General features: G+C 44.1%; 2 protein-coding genes across 4 annotated transcripts in view; one reads left to right on the forward strand and one right to left on the reverse strand.

The window, feature by feature from the left end:
* LOC126568065 (palmitoyltransferase ZDHHC8) overlaps nucleotides 1-25,486 on the reverse strand; it is a 347,611-nt gene that overhangs the window by 164,867 nt on the left and 157,258 nt on the right. The window lies entirely within an intron of this gene.
* On the forward strand, nucleotides 411-24,141 carry LOC126568661 (uncharacterized transmembrane protein DDB_G0289901-like). Its single transcript, XM_050225179.1, has 5 exons — nucleotides 411-1,125; nucleotides 7,643-7,756; nucleotides 8,651-8,752; nucleotides 22,647-22,844; nucleotides 22,908-24,141. Exons 1-5 carry the CDS (start codon nucleotides 411-413, stop codon nucleotides 24,095-24,097), a joined length of 2,319 nt encoding a protein of 772 aa, XP_050081136.1. The 3' UTR covers nucleotides 24,098-24,141.

Consider the following 25,486-nt stretch of genomic DNA (forward strand, 5'->3'; position numbering starts at 1 on the left):
TATTACACTTGGCTCACGTGACATATCCATGCATGTTAACTTCTTCAGCTGACAGTAAGTGAAGGTTTTGCAGTGTTTGTGATTTTTATAGGAAAGTGTGTGTTTTTGTGATCTTTTAATTGCGGGTATCTTGACAACGTCATTCAAAATTTCGATAGTATGTGGCGAATAAAAGTTTATTTACTTTCTGAGGGAGTTGCCATCGCTTAAAAAGTGTACTTCGTGTAATATCGGTTCTTGGGTAACTTCAAGTTTTCCCACGATCCTCGTGAACTTCACCTCATGATTCTTGTGTGGATTACACTTGACCAATCTATCAAGAATCAAAATTCCACTGACAATATCACACGTAGTTCGCAATTTTAAAGTGTTTCGTTTGGCGCATTTTACTTCCAGAGTTCGTGTCCACTATGCATCTTACAATCAACAGCGCACCGACGCTTAGCAATGGAAACGGTGGTGGTGGTGGTGGCGGAGGTGTCGTTGGAGGAAACAACGGACCCTCGAACGCGGGTGGGGGTGGTGGTACGGGTGGCAGTAGCAGCGGCGGAGGAGGTTTGAGTGGTTGTGCGCCGAACGGCAATACCCACACCGGTCACCATGGTGGAACTGGCAGCGGTGGCGGTGGTGGAGGTGGTGGTGGTGGAGGTGGCACAGGAGGCACCGGCAGTAACGGCACCGGCACCAGCGGTGGTGGCGGCGGCGGAACCGGCAACGCTGGCGGCACCGCGACCAACGGCAACGGATCGAGCACGGGTGCCGGCGGCGAAAGTGGCCCACCGTCGGCGGCCAGCATCCTGAACGACACGTACACCAAAATGACGTCGGACATACTGGCGGAACGGACGCTGGGCGACTTTCTGTCCGAGCACCCGGGCGAGCTGATCCGAACCGGGAGTCCTCTGTTTGTGTGCACAGTGCTACCACCGCACTGGCGCTCGAATAAAACACTTCCGGTTGCGTTCAAGGTCGTCGCGCTCGGTGACGTCGGTGACGGCACGATGGTGACGGTGCGGGCCGGTAACGATGAAAACTACTGCGCCGAGCTGCGTAACTGCACCGCGGTCATGAAGAACCAGGTGGCCAAGTTCAACGATCTACGTTTCGTTGGCCGCAGCGGCCGTGGTGAGTATGGGTCGTCTAAACTAATCAAACGCAGGACACAGGACATCTCAACCGATCATATTCTTATCCATTGTTGCGCAATTTCTCATTTCCGCAAGGACCAAGGATTTAGGGTCATCGTGTGGATTAAGTTTGATTGCTTTTTTGCCAATAGTATGGATGACGGATAATGCCAGTTAAGAGATCTGATTTATTTTGAGGACTCTGAAGCATCTAGACCACTGTTGGTTTAATGATACCGATGGTCTATCCTTTCAGAAGACTGACAAGGAATTCAGAAATGGAGCGTTAAGAAAAGTCCAGCAATCAAATTGGCCTCTTGACTGAATTAAAAAATCTTCTCTTATGGGAAGCAGATGATACCAGATAAAATAAAACTCTAAACTTCTTGGATGCCGACGATCATTCGAACAAGTTTGCATTAGAATTTCAACTTCAGCTTGCAGGCTATCTAGCTTTGCAGATTTTTTAATTCATAGTATAATAAGGTTCTTTAATAAGGGCACAATTTAATAATTGTTTCAAGTTTTCGCCATTTCTGCTTTAGTTAGTTTATTGGCTGAAATTGTCTAGGCCATTTTGTAATTCTGACGCTCGGCACTGATTTCAAGGCAGTTACGTAAAGTCGTGTTCGGTTATTGTGACGCATAAATAGAATTCAAGTTCCAAAATGTTATCAAAAAGACCCAAGTAAGTCATCAAAACGCATTAAAAGATTAGATTCAGAGATTTTTGAAGCCGTACGTGACAAGAGCTCTGTAACCATGTAGGGATTTTAAATTCCTTTACTGCTTTATCCAGTTAGAGTAGATTAAAAGTTTATTTTTGCAGACTACTGATGATAAGCGTGATTATTGTTTTAGTATAGCAAAGAGACTTGTCTGATTATCTAGGGAAGACATAACATTAAAATTCATCACAAATAATATGCAAATAATGTTTTTGTGGAGCAATCAAATTAGGACACCTTGCTAAAAACAACGCAGGAACTTCTCGTCTCATTGTAGGACACTTTGGACGAAATAACTTTATGTCTGGATTGGATGCGTGTGTGTGTGTGTGTTTTTGAAAACAAATCGTTTCTTGAGCAACTTACACTCCCGAACCCGAATCACACATCCCACGACACTGTAAATGGAGCGTTTTGTTTGATTAATTTACATAAAAGAAGCACGTACGCATTTTCCGACAGCCTGTCTCGAAATAGTGCTCCGTGAGTGATGCGCATCATTTGCGAGTGAAGAAGTTCGCTGCGAATTGTTTTGGGTCGCTTTAACGTTGCGAGATTTTAACATCATGTTTTAATTAAACAAACTCCGCTACGGGCGTATGTTAAACTGATACATATGTATGATTCGTTAGCGCTAGCACTCTATATGTCACTTGCGGGTACATTTATTTACGCCTTCACCCGTTAAGCCACTTTGTAGTGAGAAAGTATGAATATATCTGTACACAACATAAGTCCCAGCATTCTACATGAGCATGTACATGTTAATTAGTAGCCTCCAGGCATCAGGCCACACCGGACAAGAGCAGACTATAACCTTCCCTCCTCCATCCAGGAGGTCCAGTTGCCCAGGGAATAGTTGGGAAAAACGGAGCAATTTTCGTACCTCATTTTTTGCGATTACCCGGTACATTACCACACACCTGTCGGACCTGATGGTTTATTGCAATTTTTTGGCCTTAAGCGATGCTTTTTTTTTGTTGTTGCTGTACAGTAAGGTTTGAGCGCATATTGTTATTTGGACCATGTTTTTTGCAACTCGTCTACTTATTAAAATAACCCTTGAGAGCATAGTTGAACAGAAGAACAGCGTAATATATAATTGCTTAAAATATGTTTTGGAAAAAGTTTCACAAACAGGTTTGTTAACACTAGAACCATCAGCCAATTGACCATTTTGACTAGTCCTTACCTTTAATCTTTAAAGTGGATTTATTTATCAAGAATTCAATGTTGATGTATTCACATCCTATTGAATGTGCAAAAGTTTTCTATGAATTTAAAAATGCAAAATCGTATCTAATATTGATATTAAGTTACGTCATGAGTAACTCTACCTCAACCAGTCATTTCGACTAATGGTTTGAGAAACGATTAACAGCGCATTTCAATGCAAAATACTCACAAAAAGTTGATTATGTTCAACCAACAGACGTATTTCTTGCAATATAATTAAAAGATAATATATAATATACAAGAAACAATACATAGTTTGACAATATTATGGGTAACAAGGCAGATTCATTTTGATCATTTTGCTGTAAACGATTTGACTCTTCGTGGTTGCAACACAACAGTATAAACTATTGAATTGTTTTATTTCATGGTTCTCCTATGCTGGTATAAGAAACAAACAATCAAAAGTGCTTTAAACCAAGTATACAAACTTAAAGGGATATGAAAACGTTATACAGGTAATAAAAATTATTATATTTGGTAATCATCAGTCATTTTAACTGGTCGCGGTAGTGTTGCACGAGTAAAAATCGCGTTAGCTCTAGTGTTAAGGTTAAATACCTACGTCCCTTTCTGGTTTATTGTAATCGATTTAACGTCTTTGTGCTTTGTGGTTCAAAACGAAATTGGAATGGGCGATCCTATATTTTCTGATTTGTAGAACAGACCTTATCTGTCAAACACTACTTTAAAGAATGAATGCCAAAATTGATAATAAGAATTGTTCCCACGTAATTATTCCTTTGAATTGGTTGTGGCAACACTAATCATAAAACGTTTGATAGAAGTGATAGATCATCAATTGTGAATCTGATTTTCGGATAAGTATATCTAGAAAGAATCGGTTGAAACCATATTTTGAATTAGTTAATTTTTTTGGCCAGTTTTTGTTTGTTTTAATTCAAATAAAATTGAGTTATCACTTGTTAATGTTGATACCATGAATGTAGCTTCATCAAACAAAAATATAAAAATATATTGCAGTGTTCATCTCCCAGTTAGCACACTAACACTACTATTTTTATTTATTATTCAGTATGACGGCTTACGCCGTATTGACCACTAACACTACTATATAAATCGTCATTTTTTAACACACATCCAAGTTTTAATTTAACATAGCAACCTGCCGTTAACGCCGGTCACCCATGCAAGGGTTAATTAATTTAGCCATTCAAACAAGAACAACAGCAAAGCCGGTTTGTTTCGATAACCATAATCCTATCGAATCAAATCATGCTCCATTTTCACCTTGTGCGGCCGGTTACGCTATTTTCATTCGCACAAGTTTTACACCGATCAGCGGTTTTTTCCGCGGCGCACCATCCGGCCATCACGGTGCACGGGATAAATCCGTGTTGCGTGTTGATTGATGCGATTTTTTGCACATTCGGGCACTGTGCAGGGTATTTTTGTATTTTTTTTTGTCTTGTTTTATCGGGGTTTGCGGTACGACCAAGCGCGGCCCTATTATTGTGATCGTTTTGTGTGATGAAATAGGTTGGTTGTGCTGTACAAAAAAGAGGAAAATCGAACACGCGTGGAATTTGCAATTATAAAACGCTGAGTCTTGCCATTAAGCTAGCTATTGAGCTAGATGGTTCCGTCGGTTGATGTGATGCACCACAACAAACAAACATCGATTTCATCAAACATCTTCAAGAAGATGGAAAACACTTTACCGAAAAAAAAAAACCCAAACATGATGATATCTTTCACCACGATATGGGAGACACGCAGGGCGGGATGGGAAGGGCGAAATGGTTGCCAAGCGCATTAAGTAGCTCTAGTGTTAAGCCCAAGCTTAAAAGAGCTTATTACAATGCGGCTGCCTTGTTACGCGAGTACGTCAAAAAATGAGTGAAAATGTGATGCAAAATCAATGCTGATCTAGAGGAGGGGGGGGGGGGGGGCAACCTTGAATGCCGCTTGCCGCTTATCCTACTAAAGACTATTTTATAGGAATTTTTTTTTGGTTTTGTTTTAGTATTCAACGATACCAGAAGCTGTAGAAGCAGCAAGACAAAGCATCCAAAATTGCTGCCTCTATTCTGTAGAGCAAAACAATGCCGTCGTTGAGCGTAGGACGCGGGCTAGAGTCGGAAGCCGGAAGGAGTCCGGGGTTAAAGACGGGTCGTCCTTTAATGGGTGAAACATTTGATGGGTGGGCGAGAAAAGACGAAAACTTTCCACACTAGGTGTTCGATGTTCGGCAAAAGGTGCCTATTCTATCAACACTCCACTCCGCCAAAGACAAGGCCTAAGCCCGATACATATGTGCTGTAGCGAATCAGTAGCGTCTGCTAAAGTGGTTCAGAGATATGCAAAACACCACTTTGCCTCATTTTAATCACTTCACCCCTTTTTACGTGCTTCCAGAACCTCTCCCTCGCCCTTACCGCGCATCCCGCTGGGAGAGGTCGTCCGGTTACTCCGGCTACCTTTCCCGGTGGCTTGGGTTTTAATGATGAGAACCGTTTTTGGAAAATTTTCATTAAACAACACTCGCCGTAACTCTCGTCCAGGAACCCTTGGTGATGCCAGTTTGCCCAACTACTCATTGCCTCAGACGATGGGTATGGGATATGCTACACATACACACATATATACACACATCTGGGCTCTTCTGGGCAAAGTTTTACTCGGCAACTACACATCAATAAAACGTTAACAGTATGCTATCCTCGGTGGATGAATTATCCATCGGCACACTGTTATGCAGCGGATTTGCTTCTACACTTTCACTTGAATTGTATTGAAATTGACTAAAACTATCCTTTTATTTATTTTGTACTAAATAGAATTAATTTTTGAAATTATTTACTGTTTCAAGTCTAAGTCATCTACCATCATCTTTACCATCTAAAAAGAGATGAGTTAGTTTTACTTTACTTTTACTTTAGTTTATTAGTTTTTAATACATAATAACTTATTGGAATAATTAAAACATTCAACTAGCAAGAATGATTAGTATTACTATAAACAACTACTTCTAGTGTTGTAGCACTTATAGCAACTTTATAGCATAGTAAGATTTGCAACAATTCGTTTAGAGTTTAACGCTGACGGACTACACCCGTTACGCATTTAAGGCAATTTAAGAAATACATCCTTGTTCACACATTTCGTCCGTAAGTGTATGATTTCTGCTCCCCCATTTTCATGACTTCGCATAGCCCGCGCCCCGACATACTGCACATTTGCTTTGCTAATAGAATTGAGGTGTAAATAACATCTGATTCAACCCGAAACCCGTACGCATATAAAGATGTTTGCTGCCACCGGAGTGCGCCTACCTGGATCTGCTTATGATACGAGTGATTTTTTATTGAGGGATTTTATTTGTTTGTCTCATATTCCCCTGTCTCAAATGTAACGCAAATTCACCTAATTTTCAAAAAATCCTGCCCTCACGCACGCACGTCTCCCGTGTCTCGCGGTGAATTTCCAGGCGGAAGGGCACGCGCGAGATATGTAGGTTATGAATATTAGATACACGAACAAGTACAGGCGTTACCCGGTCGCACCCGACCCGCGCACCAACCATAACCGGAAGAGCATCCAAGAACACATGTGCAGCACATCCGCAGAAAACCTCCTGGCTTTCACAGAGTATGCCCGGCTTCCGAGGTTTCGCCCAGGCCTCCCCCAGGAGGGAGACTTTGTTTTGCTTTCAATTAACACCCCTTTTTATCAGTCCCAGCGTGTACCACCGTCAACCCTTAGCCACACCATCCTGGTACGGTGTTTTGCTTGTGTACATGGGTTTTTCTAATGTTGTTGACGCACAGCACCGTAAATGAAGGGAGCGTACACTACAATGTTGGTCCTCCGTTCGCTTGATGCCAAGTACGGTGGCAGCAACAACACATGGAGTTCTTTCGTTTCTGTGGAAACGTTTTATCCTGAGCGTTGTCTACAGTCGAAATATTTCGGGCTAGGAGTTAACCCTGCAGAAGGATGACATTACGTACGTGAAAGAGTTTAAGTTTGTTATCAGAGTTGAAGTTGAAAATTCGAAAGTGCACTACTCCGAGGATCGCTTTAGTATAAAAGGGACCTTGCTATAAAAAAGTGCCATAAAGAAATCGATACCGTCCGAACTTCGCAAGCTGCGGATCATCCGTGCTGGATCGTTAGAAAATCTTATTACTATACTTGCTACTAACACTCTATTATCCAACGTTAGTCTGACAAAATGCTTAAAGAATTAGCATGAAATCGACTTAAACTCGCAATCTCTCCTGTCGTTCCCTAAAGGGTTTAAACAATCCGTCGCATTATCATCATCATCTTCACCACTGTCGTTGCTCCCCATTTATAACCATCATAGCTCTAGCTATTGTTCGACATTCATCGTAAGCCTAATCACTACTAATCTATTCCTTCTCTTTTTTCCCGCCCCCATGTCTACCGGCTCGACATTCCAAATTTCGATTTGCATCTCCCTGATCGCACTGGAACCGAATACCGAATGCAAACATACAAATGTCAAAACTGAAAAAAAAAAAACATCTCCAAAATCAAAACTCCCTGTTCGGCACGGCATAGGCAAAAGCTTTACGCTGACCATCACTATATCAACAAGTCCGCCGCAGGTGGCCACCTATAACAAGGCAATCAAGGTGACGGTGGACGGACCACGGGAGCCAAGATCGAAAACAAGTAAGTACACCACTCCCATCACTACTTCTCCCCCGCACACACACACACCTGCCTGCCACCCTGCCTGGGCATCTCCTGACGTTCCCTTCTGTTCCGAAAATTCCACTCCCCAGGATAGAATATTCAGTTTCTCACACATTAGCCACGGTTAGTTTGTGGCTAATTCGTTCCGTTTCCGGCCGAGCATCGTTGCACAACGATGCAACGTTGTGAAGGGTAGTTCTTCGACACTGCTTTCGGTGCAAGTTGCATCGGTGCCATTCCAAGCACAGTACGGCCTACTGTCAAAAGGGTGATAGCAACAAATCACTTAACAGATCGGATTCTGCCCCGGGAAATCGTTCTTTGCGTGTCCCGAATGTCCGGTGTGAGGCTACCAAGCGCCGGCAGCATCCAACATTATGCAATATGGCAGGTTGAGAAGTGCAGCACGCGTACGGCAGTAAGTGTGAACATGATTAAGTGATAAGCTTCGAAGTTTACGGCTCGATAATTCATTCCCATTGCTCTGTGTTTAGTCATTCCAACAGCGTGTACTGCTGTCAACTGCTTTTGCGTAAATTGTATGTTCAAAGTATATGTTTGGACCTTCCCTGGTGAAGCTTTAAGAAAGAGTTCTCAACCAAGAGGAAAACAGTGCTGTCACTTGTCGGAAAGATAAAAATAATCGAATTAAACTCCCTTCTAGCTGCCGAATAGCTCACAAAAAAAAAACAAAATACTCTAAAGACAAAGAAAAAACTCACACATGCCCACATATGTCACTCCTCCCAATGTTCCCTGCATCTCTTCCTGTTCTCCTTCCCCCGCTTGCAACACCCTTTCATACAAATGCCTCCGGTTGGGGTAAAACATTCGAGCAAAACAAGTAATTTTCTGAAGCATCTTTCGTAGGACAACAGCAGCAGTTCCATTTCGCGTTCGGACAACGGCCATTCCACTTCCCGACCGACCCATTATCCAGCTTCCGGATGCCGCCACTAGGTAATTGTCAGAGTAAGTCTGTGAAGCGTGTGTGAGGCGGTTTGGAGACATGTGCGAGAAGACCAAAACAAAAGGCCACGCGCTAGCGACAAGGGTGTCATGTAAAAGCGAATCCTGCACCACCACCACCATTCGGGGGCAGTATGAGAGACCATTTTTGTTCGCTTGCAAGTTTTTACCGACCGGTCATCCATTATTGATCCAACCGTAAGAATGGAAAAGTAAAACACACATTAAAGTAGGAGACTAAAGCATCTCAGCGCGATGGCAAAACAGAGGAAGATTATACCTTTTCGCAATGATGTTTCTAAATTTGCCGAGTCTGTAGCAAACACTGAATGAACCTTTGTTTTACGGAGTGAATGTGGATAATTGTTGTAAGTGTTTACCGTTCATTGAAGACAGCCATTGAAGCTCTAAAAATCGGGTTTCGTTCATAATCTAAATCTTCAAAAGGAGTCTTGGACATCGGAGGGCCTCACATGTCAGATTCGTTGAGCACTATATCCCTATTCATCTCCAAATTCCAACAGACGCTCGCCTTGAAGCACAGAGTGTGCTCCGAGAGGTCTTACAGTGGAAAGCAATTAGCAGACTGTGTTGGACATTTGAGTCTGTAATCTTGGGTGTATAATTAGTATAAAAGCAGTAGTCGTTGTTCATGGCTTGCTTTCTACCATCTTGTTTTTAGCCATAATTATAGCATTATCTATTTGAAGCATACTTTTAATGTTGATTAGCAAATCCTGCGTTATTTTTGCCAACCTGCATCTTACTGATCTTACTGATTTTTTGGAGATCATCCATTTTAATCCCCCGGATAGCTCAAGCTTCTGCCTAGTATGGGGTTCTTTACAAGAGTTAAGTAGTTAGGAACTTTGGGCATCTGCCCAAGATTTCTGTTGAGGTTATTCCAAATGAAGGTTTCCACAGACTTCCACAGTATTTTCTACAAATCTAGTTTTTAATTGCTTTTTACAATAACCATGAAAGTTTGTAGTTTGTTTAACACTCTTTTCCACACCAGATGAAGGAGTTGAGAAATTAAGTTTCTGACGTATGTTTATAATTGGAATTGATTTCCTTCAACTTCTCTTCCTTCTCCCTGACAGTATCGAACCGTGGTGGGACTGCAAATCCTGACTATCAGACATTGTAGCAGAAATAATCAACTTTATAAATTGTTTGCAATTACTTCCATTTGTTGAGCCTGTGTCTTATATATGTACCTGCGGTTCATGTACATTGCTAAGCATTTGCTTTTCCGAGCTTTTCTCTTCAATTTATTGCAAAATAAAAGCCACTGCATGAGAAAGCAATCCCACACCCTGGTGCATCCATATGCAAATCGTGGGAAGATAGTACTGTGCAACCGTGGGCCAAGCTTTCCCACGGTTCTCAAGAGCGAATCTCACCAACCGTAACGTCGTCTACAGCGTCACAACGGGTGAAGCATGCCGAGAGACGCCCACTTCCATTGCCGTTTTCTATAAATGTACCATGCAGCCTCGGCAAACGCTCGGGACGCTCGGAAAAGTGCCATACCCGACAGCCGGTGAAAAAGGGAAAACTCGAATCTCACCAGTGTCGTGAAAACTGTCGGAGAGTGGAGAAAGTACGCTTGGCAGCTGAGCGAGCCAGACAGAGAGAAATGGCAGTTGTGGGGCGCCAGTCCGATGCGAGACGCGCTAGAGTGTAACGGCAGAACCTTTTGCTACCTCGGTGGAACGATGCCAAGAGTTCGCTTCGATTTGCATCTTAGCGTAGATTTTCTTAGACATCGTAAAGCTTTGAATGGGCGTGGCTTGTCCGGAACGCATACATAGTGTTGGATGGGGATACTAATTTATGCTCGGGGTCACTGAATGGCTAGTGCATCGGGTCTTGACGCATTATCTCCTCATGGCTGCTCTTAACGTTTCAGGCAAGACAGTGGTACATTAATTTGCATAAATCTTCCTCATGCGAATCTATCGGTTCGGTTCTTTTTGGGGGCATCCATTTTTTTTTTTAGTTCATGAGAGACAGCCTGGTCACATTGTTTTGTGGACATTCCATCGTTATAACAAATTCTAAAGAAATCAAGAGCAAATCTCTGGCGCAATATCTGATGTAAATTCTTAAACACACAAAGAATCTCAACTTTTTGTCTACAGAGACCTGTTTTTGTTGTGCTGTAGATGCTCACCTGTAAATTGAAACCCTTGAACTACTGCATTTCTAGCACCATTATCTGCACTATCTTCCGATTTGAACTAATAATCACTGAAAACTTATCAAATGTTCACGTAAAGTTTGAAATACCTGGTGTCCTCAATGACTTCAACCTTTAGTCGCAGGAGACGGTCGCTGATGTTACTCCAAAATGTCAGACCTAAAAAGCTAGCCAATCACGACAACTTTATGCGAAGAAACTGCTCAGGATTTCTCGTCAATGTAAATTAACTGGTGAGACTAGACATCTTGGAGTAAAGCGTCAGACATTTAGCCAATTGTGAAGTTGTTGTGTATTGGAGCTTCCCAAATAAATTGGACCTATATGCTTGGCTGTCGGCCTGGTGTTAGAAGCGACAGAGGTGCCAGTCTTAACACGTCCGAAGCGGGGTTCCAATCCAATTACTTAATATCAGCAAGTATCTGGCTGACGAGGAAGACAAGACGGCAGAAAAAAATATGCTTCAAAGAGACATGCTGGAAAAACGCAGAGCAATCGCCGATAGTTCTTCGATTAAGACGACATTCCAATATAATTATCCATAACTATTTTCACCGGGATTGGTTGACATATTCTAGCATGCTTTAAATTTTTATCGACGTATTAATAAGTCTAATGTTATAAAAAAATCCTCTTGTAGGAACCCTGCTTACCAAATTCGAATCGCTATCTCTTCTTGGCTTAACCAGACGTCAGATGTTAGATGTCTGGCCAGACGCCAGACATCTACGTGACCACGTAGTAGGATAGTCCTCACTAAAGGGGAATGGTCCGGATGGGATTTGAACCTAGGTCCTGCCATGTGAAGACCCGCTGTCTCCTTACCACTACTGGGCCGCTTAATACTTTATTTCTTAATTCTTATTCTTTGTTCTAATTATATATCATATCCAAGGTGAATGTGATGCTTAGTATAACTTAGTGACGCTGAGATACACGCGATAACCTCCTCGTATAAACCGACTTCAACTATCAAATCAATGTAACTTATCAACTTTAACCAACTCGTACGACCCGCAAAAGCGCACGGTTCGAAAATTAATTCCATCACAATTAAATAATCGAAGTACCGGACGGGCTCGGACATTACCTTTCCAACCGTCATGGCACCGGATATACTTTTTAACCTTTTTTTTTTTTTTGTTGTTGCACCCAACCCCACGCTCATAATCATTAAGGCACCATTAACTCTTTCTCAAATCATGCGAAACCGAACGAGTCGATAACAGACACGGAAGCGAGCCCATATTAATTCTGCCCATCCCACCAGCACCGTTGACTTCTCATCTAACAAACCCCTCGGTAACGCATCCCGTCCGAGCAGTGAACGCACCGCAAAATTTGCCCCAACCTCCAGAGCGAGGATCAATATCGGGAAATGCTTCCAACCGGTACCAGTTTTACCAACCTCTCCCTGTGTGTGTGTGTGTTCGTTTTCTATCAATTAACGCACAACAAGCAAGAGCGTCAGCTCTTTCCGGCTCAGTTGCAAATATAATCATGTTTCAGGCCCACATCCGTTCTGTTTTCTTACCCTCGACACGGTTGACCGGAACCTTGCGTGATAGTGTAGTTAACAGGGAAGCAATTTCTGAAATGAGCATCCTCAAACTTTTGGCTATGTAAAAATTACAAACAAACGTTTAGATAGCAGCTTTTAAGATTTAGTTGGCAAGGATTCGGGGCAACTTCTGGATGCTGTGCCAGATCCTATAGATGTAGATTCTGTTGCACTTTTCCGGCTCGTTGCAACACGTCCTGGAATCTTACCAGGCATTGATGAATCTTAAGCTTCCAATAAGAGACTTCCAGATATTTGTGGACTTACACTTCAACAACGACAAGACTTAAACATTTCTGTTCACAAATACCTGAACAAATTTCACGGCATCTTGACCGAATCTTGATCCAGCGAGACCAGAGCAGAGAGTCCAAATTTGGGTTCAAACTTGCGAAACTTAATTGCTCAAAATCACCTAATCTAGCGCAGGCCTTTAGCGTCACGCAAGCAAACTTCCTTGATTCCGCTGGGCCGGGATTCTTGCTCACCCTTGCGTTGAAGTTATCCTCCGAATCGTCTGTGTCTGTGGCAGGCATTTTTGCAAAGGGTGCCCGGCGCCTTATGCCTTGATGGCGAAAGGCCCGACTGTGAGCGCCAAACAAGCAAACAAAAAATCCGAGAACCCGAGAACCGAGAAGAAAATCTCTTTCGGTGCTGCCACTGTTGTGCTAAACCACACCCCATTTTGGCCGTATCTGTTCCATTTGACCTACCTTTTTTTTTTTGTTGGTTGGTTGGTTGGTTTGTTGGCTGGTTGCGAAAAGGAATGTTGCATAGAGAGGTGTGTATCAAGGTACAAAGCGAACAAGGTGCGTAGGTGGTGCATTGTATTTGTATGCTTTGCCTGTTCTTCAAGGATCGCCGAGCTTGACGCGAAAAATTAAAAAGTACAAAATGGGAGCGAAAACAAAACTCAAGACAATACACAAGACAGGCACAATAGTACATATCCAGAATTCTGGTCCGCTTTATTGGAAAATATTTTCAGTAGAATTCGGGCTAGACTCGGGCTAGACTCGTATGATATAAAACACAAACCCAGTATATCGCTACATATCCTTAACCAGCTCTAGAGCTCCACCTTTCTTCGATGTTCCAACCCAGTTTTCTCCATCCAACCCATTTCCCTACCAACAATCCCCCCCCCCTCTCCTCCCCTTCCCCCCCCCCCCTCCTCGACTACCCTGCTTGAGAAAAGTGATGGTGTGTTAGCACACACTTAGATCGTTGTCGTTGGCCCACCAACAAACGATCTCCGGAGCCATTTTTTGTCCGAAAGGACCATTTTTCCGGCTCCACTCCAAACGCTCGCTTCGCTCACAAATGACTCAAACTCACACGTCCAAACACACACACACACGCTGTCCATACATATATAAATTACGATTGAACGTACCACCGTAAATACTTTAAATGCAAAACCCGTGCTCATCGTATCCCTGGCCACCGTTGCCGCCGCCGCTGATGTGGAGTTAAATAGGTTGTCGGACACGGCCGGCACGGCGAGCAACGGTCCGTTTCGCACTCCACCGGTGGGTGGCGGCCGCCTGGGCTAGACCTGATCGAAGAGGAAGGGTGGAGGTGAAAAATTACATTTTCCCTCCCGCAAGTGAGCCGCAGGAAAATGGCAGCAAAAGGGGACGCATAAGGGAGAGGAGCTAGCGGGAGCCGGGCGGGCGGCAGGCTGGCCGGCGGTTTTCCAATGCGATGGAAAATTAAAACTAAACCAAAGCACCCACACACGGAAGGGGAGGGGGTGGGGGGGGGGGTTGGACCGCGTTGGTGGAATGAAAAATTCCCTTGATGAGAATTTTAGATAAAAAGGACTTGAGGGTTCAGTGTTTGGTCCCTTCGGCCACATCCTTCGGACGCTACTCGAGGAATTCCGAGTTCTTTGTTTTGCTGTTTGTGCTTCTTCTCGGCTATTTCCACCCCCCCCCCTCCCCCCCCTCCCATGCGTTGGTTGCTGCTGCTGTCAGGCTGCTGTTTGCCAGCTTCTTCCACACAGGAGCATTGTGTCTCGACGCTTGACCGGAGAGATACCAGCATGCAGATGAACGAGGGCACCGGACAAGACGGGTGGAGTGTTTCAGCTGCTGCTGCTGCCTTTCTTTATATTTTCCCTAATGAAAGACCTTTTTGTCGAAAAATCAAACGCACACACACGCCGGCTAACCCTTTTTTTTTTTGTTGTTGGGTGAATGTATGAATTTTAAAGTGCTGATGCTCCTGCTGCTCGCATACAACGCACGTACCAGCCATATGTGCCGAGCAGAGACTGAGAGCGCAGTAAGGTGAGAATGACGCTTCAGATTTAGGAGCTAAATGAAATAAATTAATATTTCATCCGAATGTGTTTGTTTCGGTGAGACTGGAGCACGCAGTACGCGCCGAGGAAGCGACGGTCTACTTAGATTTACGCGCTCAACTCGACGTCTCGATAGTGGGAAAATATATTGACTAGCGGGTTTCATTTAAAGCGCCGTAACAGTTGAGGGTGAATCTTTAACGGCTTTGTTGTTATGGTAAAGGATGTATGAGCATGAGGCGTGTTTGGTATGATTTTAAAGCGTACTCTTCTTAGCTAGATAATTAATTAAATCCTTTCCCAATTGAACGTTGCTCTAAACTGTTAAGTATATGTAAAGCTTATTGTTTTTGCTGTGAAAAATGAAGATGGCCAAATTTTTTAGCCTTTTATTTGACAATCTTTGCCGATCTCTTACAGAGGATGATTCGTGCCTAAATAAATAAATACACTCTATTCAATCTCATCTCACTTTATTCTAACTTCTTCATCTTTGCTTAACGACCGTAAGGTTACACCGGCCATTGAATGGCTTACTAGACTGCCGCCGATACCCATGTATAGTTGGATAGTCAGTCCTCAATCAAATACGAGGGGACGGGTCCGGATGGGATTTGAACCCCGATCCCCTGCCGTTTGAAAACTGGCGCCGCTGTCACCTACACCACCGGGCCACCCATTTATTCTAGCTTATTTCATCCTTTTGCATCCATCCGTACAATACTGAGGAAAAGTAAACATCCAAACCTGGGATAATTGCGTGCGTCTTTATAAAGTCATTTCAACAGCCCCGGTGGTATTGGTTTTGGGTAATAGTTAAAAACATAAATTATTACACCCGCATCTCGTACGATGCTGCTGGAAGCTGGAGCTACTTGTCATTCATATTCATCATTAGCAGTTAGGAATAGTCAAGCATTCCTTCTCGTTGCTCTGTGGAGTGGTACCCCTACACCCGGACTGTTGTGCAAACTTTGCACTTGTAAATATTTTATGAACATCACTCTCTAGTGCTGTTGCATATCTGATTTCGTTGGAGCGTCTTACTCTTACCCTCTTCCGTTCCGATGAAGTCTACTGTGTTTCAGTTCAAATGTCAAGAAGCTGCTAATGAAGTCCCTAACAGTTCAGTTTGGTTTGGCAACAGAAGGTAACACGACTTCGGCGTAAAACAGGTGTCTGACAGGTTGCTGAATTCCATTCCACTTCAAATGCCTTAGAATGGCTGCCGTGCATAATTGCTCCTTAGAGACTGCACGATGGAAGGATCCTTCTGGGGTTATGAGTATTACACATTATCGATTGTCAGTTGAATGATACGTTTGAGCAAAATCATAAAGTTTCCACGTCATTTTTGCTGCATTTGTCTCTAAGTGGTTTCGTGTTGTCATGGTGGGATCAAAAGTCTTAAGTGAGCTACAGCTACAACTATAATCCAGGGAAACTGGATGATGATGATGATGAGACCTCTAACCCCGACAATGGCTTGAAAGGAACGAATTTGTCTATAGGATTCTAGCTTCATTATTTCAGTACATAACAAGCACTAGTCTACAACATAGTTGGTAACTTTAGACTTTTGGTCGTTTTATGATCAACAACTGCCTATTTCCCAATTAACCGCTCGCGTATCTCAAGCCATTGTTGACTCATTTTGTGTTTTTTTTTTTCATCTAAACTTAGTTTGATTCATTTTGATATACAAAACAAAAGAATATCTCATCCTCATCACCTGGACTTCTTCTTGGCTTAACGACCTTCTACTATAGGTCACTACTCCGGCCATTGAATGGCTTATTAGACTCGCAGATTCCAACGTAGTTGGATAGTCAGTCGCTCACTACGGGGAGACGGTCCGGATGGGATTTGAACCACGGTCCTGCCGTTTGAAGACCGGCGCCGTTGTCGCCTGCACCACCGGGCCACCCCCATATCAATACTACTAAATCAAATATCAATACGCAAATTTACAACTAAACTTTACGCATGTCCCGTAAAACTGTTTGAAACTGAGTAATCGGGACTCGTTCACCACGTGGCAAGGCATTCTATTGTAAATTTGCAGCCCTTTGAAAATGAAACAATTCCTCACATTTGTCCGTTTTGTAAGCCTTCGGTTCATGTGCTCCCCGTGTTCTATGCCTCGTTCCATCTTCTTCTTGGCTTAACGACCTTCTAAGGTCAACGCCGGTCAACGAATGGCTTACTAAGTTGATACCAGGAAGTTGAATAGTCAGACCTATTTGGGATTTGAAACCCGGTCCTGCCGTTTGAAGGTCTTCAAACTAGTGCACCGTTGTTTGTTGCACTATCGGGCCCTCTCGTTACCACGGATAATACTTTTTCCCAAGTACTACGGCAAGTGTTAATGCAGCATTTTGTAAACAAACACCATTGTCAAGTACTGACAGACATCGTGGCTCTATTCTGTGTGACATTTGGGGTGAAAGATGTCAAAAATAATTAAATGGAACAATAAATAGTATGCGGAACAATTAGTGAATGATAAGGTTGAATTTAACCTTCTAAGTTTAAACCATTCCTTAGCCTTATCAAAACGCCTCATTTACTTTACACTAGCCATTTTTAATGGCGTTATCAGTATCAGAGATAAAGCATAATTTAGTATATAAACCAAAGATACATTATTTCTGAGGTCAAAGCAATATTATCTCCGTCAAATTTAAAATCCAGTTGTGTATCTACTTGCCTTTGTGCCATAAGCATCATTTTACTCTTGGATATTGAGTTTGATTTGTCTTTTATTTGTTCCACCTGCTAATCGTATAAAAGATCTTCATTCAGCTTCGTTACTATGTTTTGAACCTACCGAGCAGTTATAATATTAACTGTGTCTTCTGCAAAGAGATTAGTGTTTTAAAACTTTTTTAAGTTGTTAATATACATTTATGAAAAGGATAGGGCCTAAGACACTTGCTTGTGCAACTCCTACAACAACATTGAACGTTAAACGAACGTGACGTTGAACTACATCAAACTGCAAGTAAATGGCAGAAAGCCGAATGCCGAATTAAACCTAAGAAGTTTGTAGATCTGAGCAATCTTCAATCTGAACAATCTATGGCGGGACGGTCCGGATGGGATTTGAACCCCGGTCCCGCCGTTTGACGACTGGCGCCGCTGTCGCCTATACCACCGGGCCACCCCTATCCAAGAAACATTATATCTTAGTTTTATCATAGTTATAACAATGCCATAAGTAAGTTATTTCAATTCCATTAAAACTAACTTAATGAGCACTCTTTCTTCAATATCGTAATGAAACAATAATAACCTCTTTAAAAAAAACCTGGTAAACCTAAAAGGGCTATCTACAGAATGATGTTAAGACTGTTTTTTAAAACCATATGTAGACTTCGATACGATCTAGAGCGATTGAGAGAATTCAACTCTACTTTAGTGGAATCTCATACAATCACAATGATGATATGACAGCTGATATGTTGCTGATTCGATTTTGGTTTATAATTTCAGATTTCAGCTCAATTTCCTTACGCATGAGGTGATACGGATGCCATTAAAATGTTACCGTGAAATGCAAGCTTGGTAACACAAAATATTATAAAGCGCCTTTTTGAGGTCAAAATAGTATAATTCTGACCCTTTTAAAACAGCAAACACTTTGCAATGCAGTAAAAATGCTACGTAACTACGTTTATAGTAGCACTTTTGCAGATACAATGGTCTTAAGCGATACGAACTGCAAAAAAAAATTAAAGAAATGTAAACAAACCCAGTTCACAGTGCCTTGGAATCGGGATTTCGGCGATTTATTTTTCGGCGGTACCTTATTCAATATGTAATACTTTACTGTTCCGCAAAAGCTATCCAGTAACTATCTTCACAAACTATCATTGGTTTAATATTGGTGCACGCAGGCTAGTTGCGCTTAAGACACAAAGTCCTGATAGTTTAAATGCTCATGAAGAACAGATTAATTCATCTTTTGATGAGTTATGAATAAAGTCTTTGCTAAGTCTTTAGTGGAATCTCATACAATCTCATACAATAAAGCCTTGTAATCACGTTTAAGACGCTTTAGGGATTTTAGAAATGTTTAAACTGTGTAGCACCATGCATAGTTATAGTAAAACTGTTTTGATTTGGTACGGCCATGATAAAATTTTGATATAGGAAGTTTGGGACATAAAAGTGTAGCGCATGTTTCTTGGGTAGTAACAGCTTGTCCTCATTTTCTTAGCTTAATGCTAGACTTGCTGATACTACGTAGTTAGTGTTGGATAAACAGTCCTCACAACAGGTGAACCGGTCCCGGACTGAGATTGACAGAACGGGTACAGACCGGCGCTGCTGTCGCATCTGTAACCGGGCCGGTTCAAGTAACTCGGACTTTATAATAACAGATCCTATCGCAACATAAGATGATCGTCTAAACTCGTATCTGTCTGTAATGCCGGCCATCGAAAAGGTTTTCTAGACTGCCGGCCGATATCACGTAGTTGGTTAGTCAGTCCTCCCTCACTACGGGGGAATGAACGATCCCCGGATGGGATTTGAACCCCGGTCGCGCCGTTTGAAGACCGGCGCCGCTGTCGCCTATACCACCGAGCCACCCCAAATGGTCTATGTAAATACTGCATTTACTTCTTAAGTACTACGTAGGCTGCTATTTATATTTCTGTTCTAATAAAGAAAATGCAATTATGTATTATCAAAAATGGTTTTATGCTTTTTAAAAGAGTTCTCCACATGATTCATACACTTTTGCATGCGATCAAACGATTTATCGATGCACTTTTTCCACTCTGTTTGAGATACCTCCAAAACGTGGTTTTTGAACGCTTCAACGGCATCTTCTGGGGACAAAATCGTTGACCACGTACTTCTTTCTTGATTTGCGCGAAAGAAAAGAAGTCATTGGATGCCATGAATTCGACAATTTTGGCCAATCAAATAAGCGATGGTTTGAGCCGATGTGTTCTGTTGTACGTTTTTCGAATTTCTCCGAAGACTTCTGGAAAACAAATTGTGGTGTACCATTCAGAATTGATCGTCCTACGGTCTTCAAGGGGAACAATCGCCACATGACCAGATTTGCCGAAAAAACAGACGACCCATTTGCTTCGAAGTGCTTCTTCCAAGGATAACTATCGTTGGATTTGGCTCGAGGTTGAAGACCCACACGGACGATTGTTGTTTTGTTTCGGGCTCATACGCATAGATCCATGATTCGTCACCTATGACAATCTTATCAAAATCTTTTGAAGCACCATTGCATCGTATTTTTTCAACATTTCCATACACCAATCGACACCAGCCTTTTTTTTTTTTTTTGAGAGAGATTTTAAACGATTACAAATCCAACGAAAAAAGACATATTTTACGACCAGGTGTTTGTGCAAAATAGTGTTTATATTGGTGGAAAAATTGCCCAAAGCTGCCTCTATCTCGCAGTATGCCACATGACGATCTTTAAGGGCATCAATGTTCTCAGGCACAACGGCCGTTTTTGGACGACCTTCTCGAAATTTCTCATTGAGCGAGCGTCGGCCACGATTGAATTCATTATACCAGTTTTTAACAGTGCTATAGGATGGTGGGGGCGGCCCAATGGTGCAGGTGACAACGGCGCCGGTCTTCAAACGACAGGACCGGGGTTCAAATCCCATCCGGGGACCGTTCCCCCGTAGTGAGGACTGACTCTAGAAGTCTAGAAAGCCATTTCGATGCCCGGCATGACCTTATTAGAGGTCGTTAAGCCAAGAAAGAAGAAGATAGGATGGTGCTTCGTCGCCATACAAAGATCTGAGTTCTTCATAGCAGTCTAGTTTTGATAGTCCACGTCGATTCAATTTTTTTGGCAAAACTGATTCGTTCAAGTCAATTTAAACGTCACAAATGGTGCTCGTACGTCAAAACGTTGTGGGGGTGATTATGCTCCAAAATGTCAAACTTTCGAATAAAAATATCAGATTGCATCTGGCAACAATTTGTGTGGCCTAGGCCAGAAACATATGTAGCAGCCCACGTATAAGTACTTTATCTTTAGAGAAGAAGAGAAATAATTTATACTTAGAATAACATTGATGAGAAGCAGTGTTGTTCGGTTTGTCTCTTCCGCTTCTTGGTCTAAAGTCCTGAGAGGTTATGCTGGCCATCTGATGGCTTACTGGACTTATCCATGTCACGTCGTTTTATAATCTGCCCTCGCTATAGGGGAATGATGCAGTTAGAGATCAATCGCTCGGCTCTAGCTTTTACCACCTTGGTTATAGTTGACAAAGCTGTATATAAATTTCGTGCAAAGCCCCAAAAAAATCTCTACCACCGCCATAATTGATTTATGAACCTAAAGTACAGAGGCGCACAATAATAGCAAAGAAAATCCATCCATATTCTGGTCAGCAGCCACAACATAAAACTACCAAATCACGGTTGGTCAGCAAATTAGTTTCACGCTATTCCTGCTGATGTGCACGATTATATATAGACTTCTGTGGGCAGACCAAAAAGAAGCAGAAGCTACAGCACGATTTGGTTGCAACACCGCCTAAAATGAAAAGCGCATTGGTTTTGCCTCCCATTCCATCCGGCCCCGTCCGCGCTGACCGCGGCTGACAGACCCCGCGGATGCGATCTTTGAGTTTGCAACACCTCACGCGATGGCACTGGTGCGTTTTTGTTGGCACTGCATCGACAACCGCGCATAAATAAGTTGCGCTTGGCCACGCCGGGCCGAACGCCGATATGTTTTCGCTGCCCTACGAAATGCATATACACAATTCACACGTATGCATATGGTTTGCAGTGAATGCAAAATGCATATAATAAAGCGAACCGGCCCGAAACCCCCAAAAACAGCACCGTCCAGCTTGCAATGTGTGGCAAACTGCATCAGCAACGGATGCGGTTTCGGTTTGTAATAAACCAATATTCGCATGGCCCTCCTCGAGCTTCTACCCTGGCTGACCGACACAGCCTCCGCCAACGCGTTACTGTTGCTTCAATGCTACTCTGGTAAACGATTTTTCACCAACTAGCCGGGTTTAGTGCAAACTACACCGTTTTTAGGCGCGATGTAAATCCCGGTATGTGCGTGTGTCGTGGTCGGAACACAAGTCAATCGATTTTATTGCAAAATAGAGCCCGCAGAAGCTGTACGGGGCGGTGTGGCAAGATGGCAGACAGGGACGGTGCGGTAATTAATTGAATAAAAAATAATCTAGCGCTGTACAAGCTAAATTTTGCGCATTATGCATAAACAGTGGCATTAACGATAGTGTATTTTGGGCACTATTGGTTAATTGAAGTGCAATTGGAGGTGGTTTGAGTAGAATGGTTTAGGGGTGGCCTACAACAGAACAGATTTTTGATTTGAAGCTTGAGCTTAAATGTCCGGAGGATCCTCTTGAACTATCTCCAATACTATCAAGCCTTTGATTTCTATAGTCTAAACTCTTCTCCCTCGTGCGGTATTCTTCGATGAAATCCAGTGCTCTTTTGGAAGTAACGACGCTGAAGAGAGTCCGTTTTATATATGGTTGATGCTGGTACATATTTGACATCAATCTTCAACACCTTGCTAGTAGACTTTTAGTATTCAGTCCCCTAGTTGTAGGACTAATCATGGTACATGATGATCACACCTTGCAGAATCCCCTAGACAGTGTTTCTTCAAATTGTCTAGGATCTTCTTCACCAATTGACGCTACACGTATCCAGAGAGCCGCAAGGCCTCTCGGTTATTAAACTTCTTCGCTACGACGTCGTCCAGAGTTAACTCAAATGACATAAATGCCCGCCATTTTTAACCAACCCCGTACCCGTTTTCTACCTGCAGATATGACCCAATTCGGACTCAGCTCCACTAACTCACATTGGAGCTACAGCTCGACAGGTCCCTACTCGCCGTATCTAACCTCCTGCACGACACCAACCGCATCCCAGTTCAACAATCCAGCCCTCGGGTTCACTTGCAGCTCGGGCGAACAGAACGGTGGCCAGGAGTTCTCTGCTTCAGCGCGCGATTGCGTTACAAGTAAGTGTGTTCGAATAGCTAGCTAGTTCTGGGATAATCATTCGTCCGCATCCTTCCGCCCAGTGCTGCCCGACTCGACGGCGGCCGACCTAGATCAGCACCTGAGCAGTCTGGTGGGAGCGACGCAGCAAGCCACCAGCCACATGGTGCAGACGAACATCATTTCGGGCGGTGGAGGCGTCACCAGCAATACGGGCAACGGTGGTGGCAATGGTGCGGGCAGCAACGGTAACGGCCTAACGCCACAGATCCCGACACACATTTCCAACGGGTTGATTGTGCCACGGTACGCGCAGACGGCCGGCACGAACAACCATGCTGATGCGTACGGGCTTACCAGCAGCCAGAGTGAACCGCGCAGCCTCAGCGATTCGTCCCAGGCCGAGTCGCCGGTGCAGGATGATTTGCTGTCCTCGAACACGCCCAACCTTGGTAGCAGTGGCCCGAGCTCAACCACCGGCGGTGGAAGTGGTGGCGTAGGTGGTGGAGGTGGAGGTGGAGGTGGTGGAGGCGGAGGAGGCGGCAGTGGTGGTAGTGGACATCATCAGAACTTCACCAGCATAGTGATGAATCAGAGCAATGGCGGCTCGAACGCGTCCACCACGTCCAACTACGTCGGTTCGAACGGCACGGGCAGCTGCAACGGCTCGCCGCTCTACCCCGTCCTACCCGCCAGCCTACTTTACTCGCAGCTCTACACAGCCGCCAACCAGTCCGTGGGAGGTTTCGGGCATTCGGTCAACCATCACCACCATCACATCCAGTCGCCGCACGGTGCGGCAGCGGCGGCTGCTGCGGTCGCCGTCGCAACCGGTGGCAGCCCGGTGCAGAACAGTGCATCGGCGGCGGCTGCGACTGCTGCTGCAGCAGCGATGCACGCCGGCGAGCTGCAGAGCGTGATGGACCACCTGACGGCCGGTACGAATCAAGCAGCAGCGGTGGCGGCGGCGGCTGTCTCCCACCGGCATCACCACCACCACCATCACCACCATCAGGCGGGAGCGAACTTAATCGGTGGTCACGGTCATGGTAGTCAGGGTGGTGGAGTCGGAGGGGGCGGAAACGCTCACCCAGATCTGTCGCTGATCGGTAATTGTGGGGCGATGGCTCGTGGAGCGCTGGACGAGACGGGCCACCGAGTGCTGGGTGGTGGAGGTGTTGGTGGTGGACGCCTCGGCGGTCCTCCGGGTGGTTCCGGTCAGGTGGGACAAGCGGCAGGCGATAACGGCAACTCCGTTTGGAGGCCATACTGAAACCGAACCATCGCAGCGGTGTCCTCGCCCGGTACCTCCACCTTTCCACCGCCAATCTCCATCGCCTCTTTCTCCCCCCTTTCGTCGTCCTCGTGTTCTTCGGGTTCGCCCGTTACGTTCGGCTAACTAGCGTAAACGGGTACACTGACTATCCGGCAGAAGAGATTTGAATGGTGCGTGAGCGCGCGCCCGCGCGCACGCCATCTTGCGGAAAATAGTATGAAAAGCTTGGCCGCGAATTACGACGACCGTCGGCGACGAAATGAGCTATCGAGCCAAACTGTTGAACATTGGTATTTAATCACGCTTCTTGTACATACACCACATTACATACACTACTGCCCCGTACGATTCTGCACCTGTTGCACCCGCCCAACATCGTACCCTTACTGGTCAATGTAGAGCTGCTATGCTCGGATATAGAGAAGATTTTCGTCCCACAAAACAGTAGAAACCGAAGGTAAAATATATCAGGTGTAGAATGACGAGACGGGGAGGGGGATTAGTAAAATGCAGTTATATCTATTATATGTCCAAAGGTGGTAAACGTAGTAGAGTAAACGTAGCATGATTCATATTTGTGGTAAGTTTGTAATATACGCGGGATAGAAACGGAAAGATGACGGCATCCGATACAACTTGAATGCAATACCATACATGCTGCTAATGGAAGTAGCTGTACGTTAGGACACACCGGCAAACACAAACAGGAAAACACATAACTAGCCGCCTCCTATCCTAATCTAAATGCAGCAAATCGTCAAAGTAGGCCATGTTACCATGCGTCATCAGACAGCAAGCCAAAACCAGGATAGGTCCTATAATTGATAAGCTTCAAAGCGATCAGCAGTCGTGTTTTGTGTCCCCAATTCAACAGTCGGGATCCGTAGGGAACAGTAGGGGAATGTTAGCTCCTAAATAAGCAATGTGTCGGAGCGAGGATTGCAGGATTCGATGTGCGCCTGAATGTAGGCCAAGGTTTTGCAGGTTAAAAGGAAGCACGAGTTGAGCGCAATTCCTCAATCGTATTAAGGTCCCCACATATCTTCGCTCAGTGGGCTCAGTGCACTCTTCGCTCAGTGCTGAGGTACGGTTTTTTTTTATGGAGCGCAATGAGCGCGCTCAGCTAGGTGAGCGGAGCGATTGAGGTAGCTCTTCCGCTGACGACCCAACACCTGGACCTGGACAAACACTGGACCCAGACGTGCACCTTACAATTATATTTATTTCGACCCAGTTTAAAAAATTATCTTCACGCTCGTTCCAAACACTTCGTTTTGCTTCTTGGTTGGTGCTTGGTTCTCTTCTAATCTGCTAATCCTGATACGCCTGATACGGCTATGTGAGCTGATGCGCACTCACTCGCTTCTGACACGTTTCGAAGGACCA

The sequence above is a fragment of the Anopheles maculipalpis genome, chromosome X (assembly GCF_943734695.1).
Source record: "Anopheles maculipalpis chromosome X, idAnoMacuDA_375_x, whole genome shotgun sequence".
Lineage (NCBI taxonomy): Eukaryota > Metazoa > Arthropoda > Insecta > Diptera > Culicidae > Anopheles > Anopheles maculipalpis.

Coding starts and splice junctions, on each gene's coding strand:
- LOC126568661 (XM_050225179.1), top strand. CDS start 411: ATGCATCTTACAATCAACAGCGCACCGACGCTTAGCAATGGAAACGGT. Junction 1,126..7,642: donor CGTTGGCCGCAGCGGCCGTG/GTGAGTATGGGT, acceptor GGCACGGCATAG/GCAAAAGCTTTACGCTGACC. Junction 7,757..8,650: donor GGAGCCAAGATCGAAAACAA/GTAAGTACACCA, acceptor CATCTTTCGTAG/GACAACAGCAGCAGTTCCAT.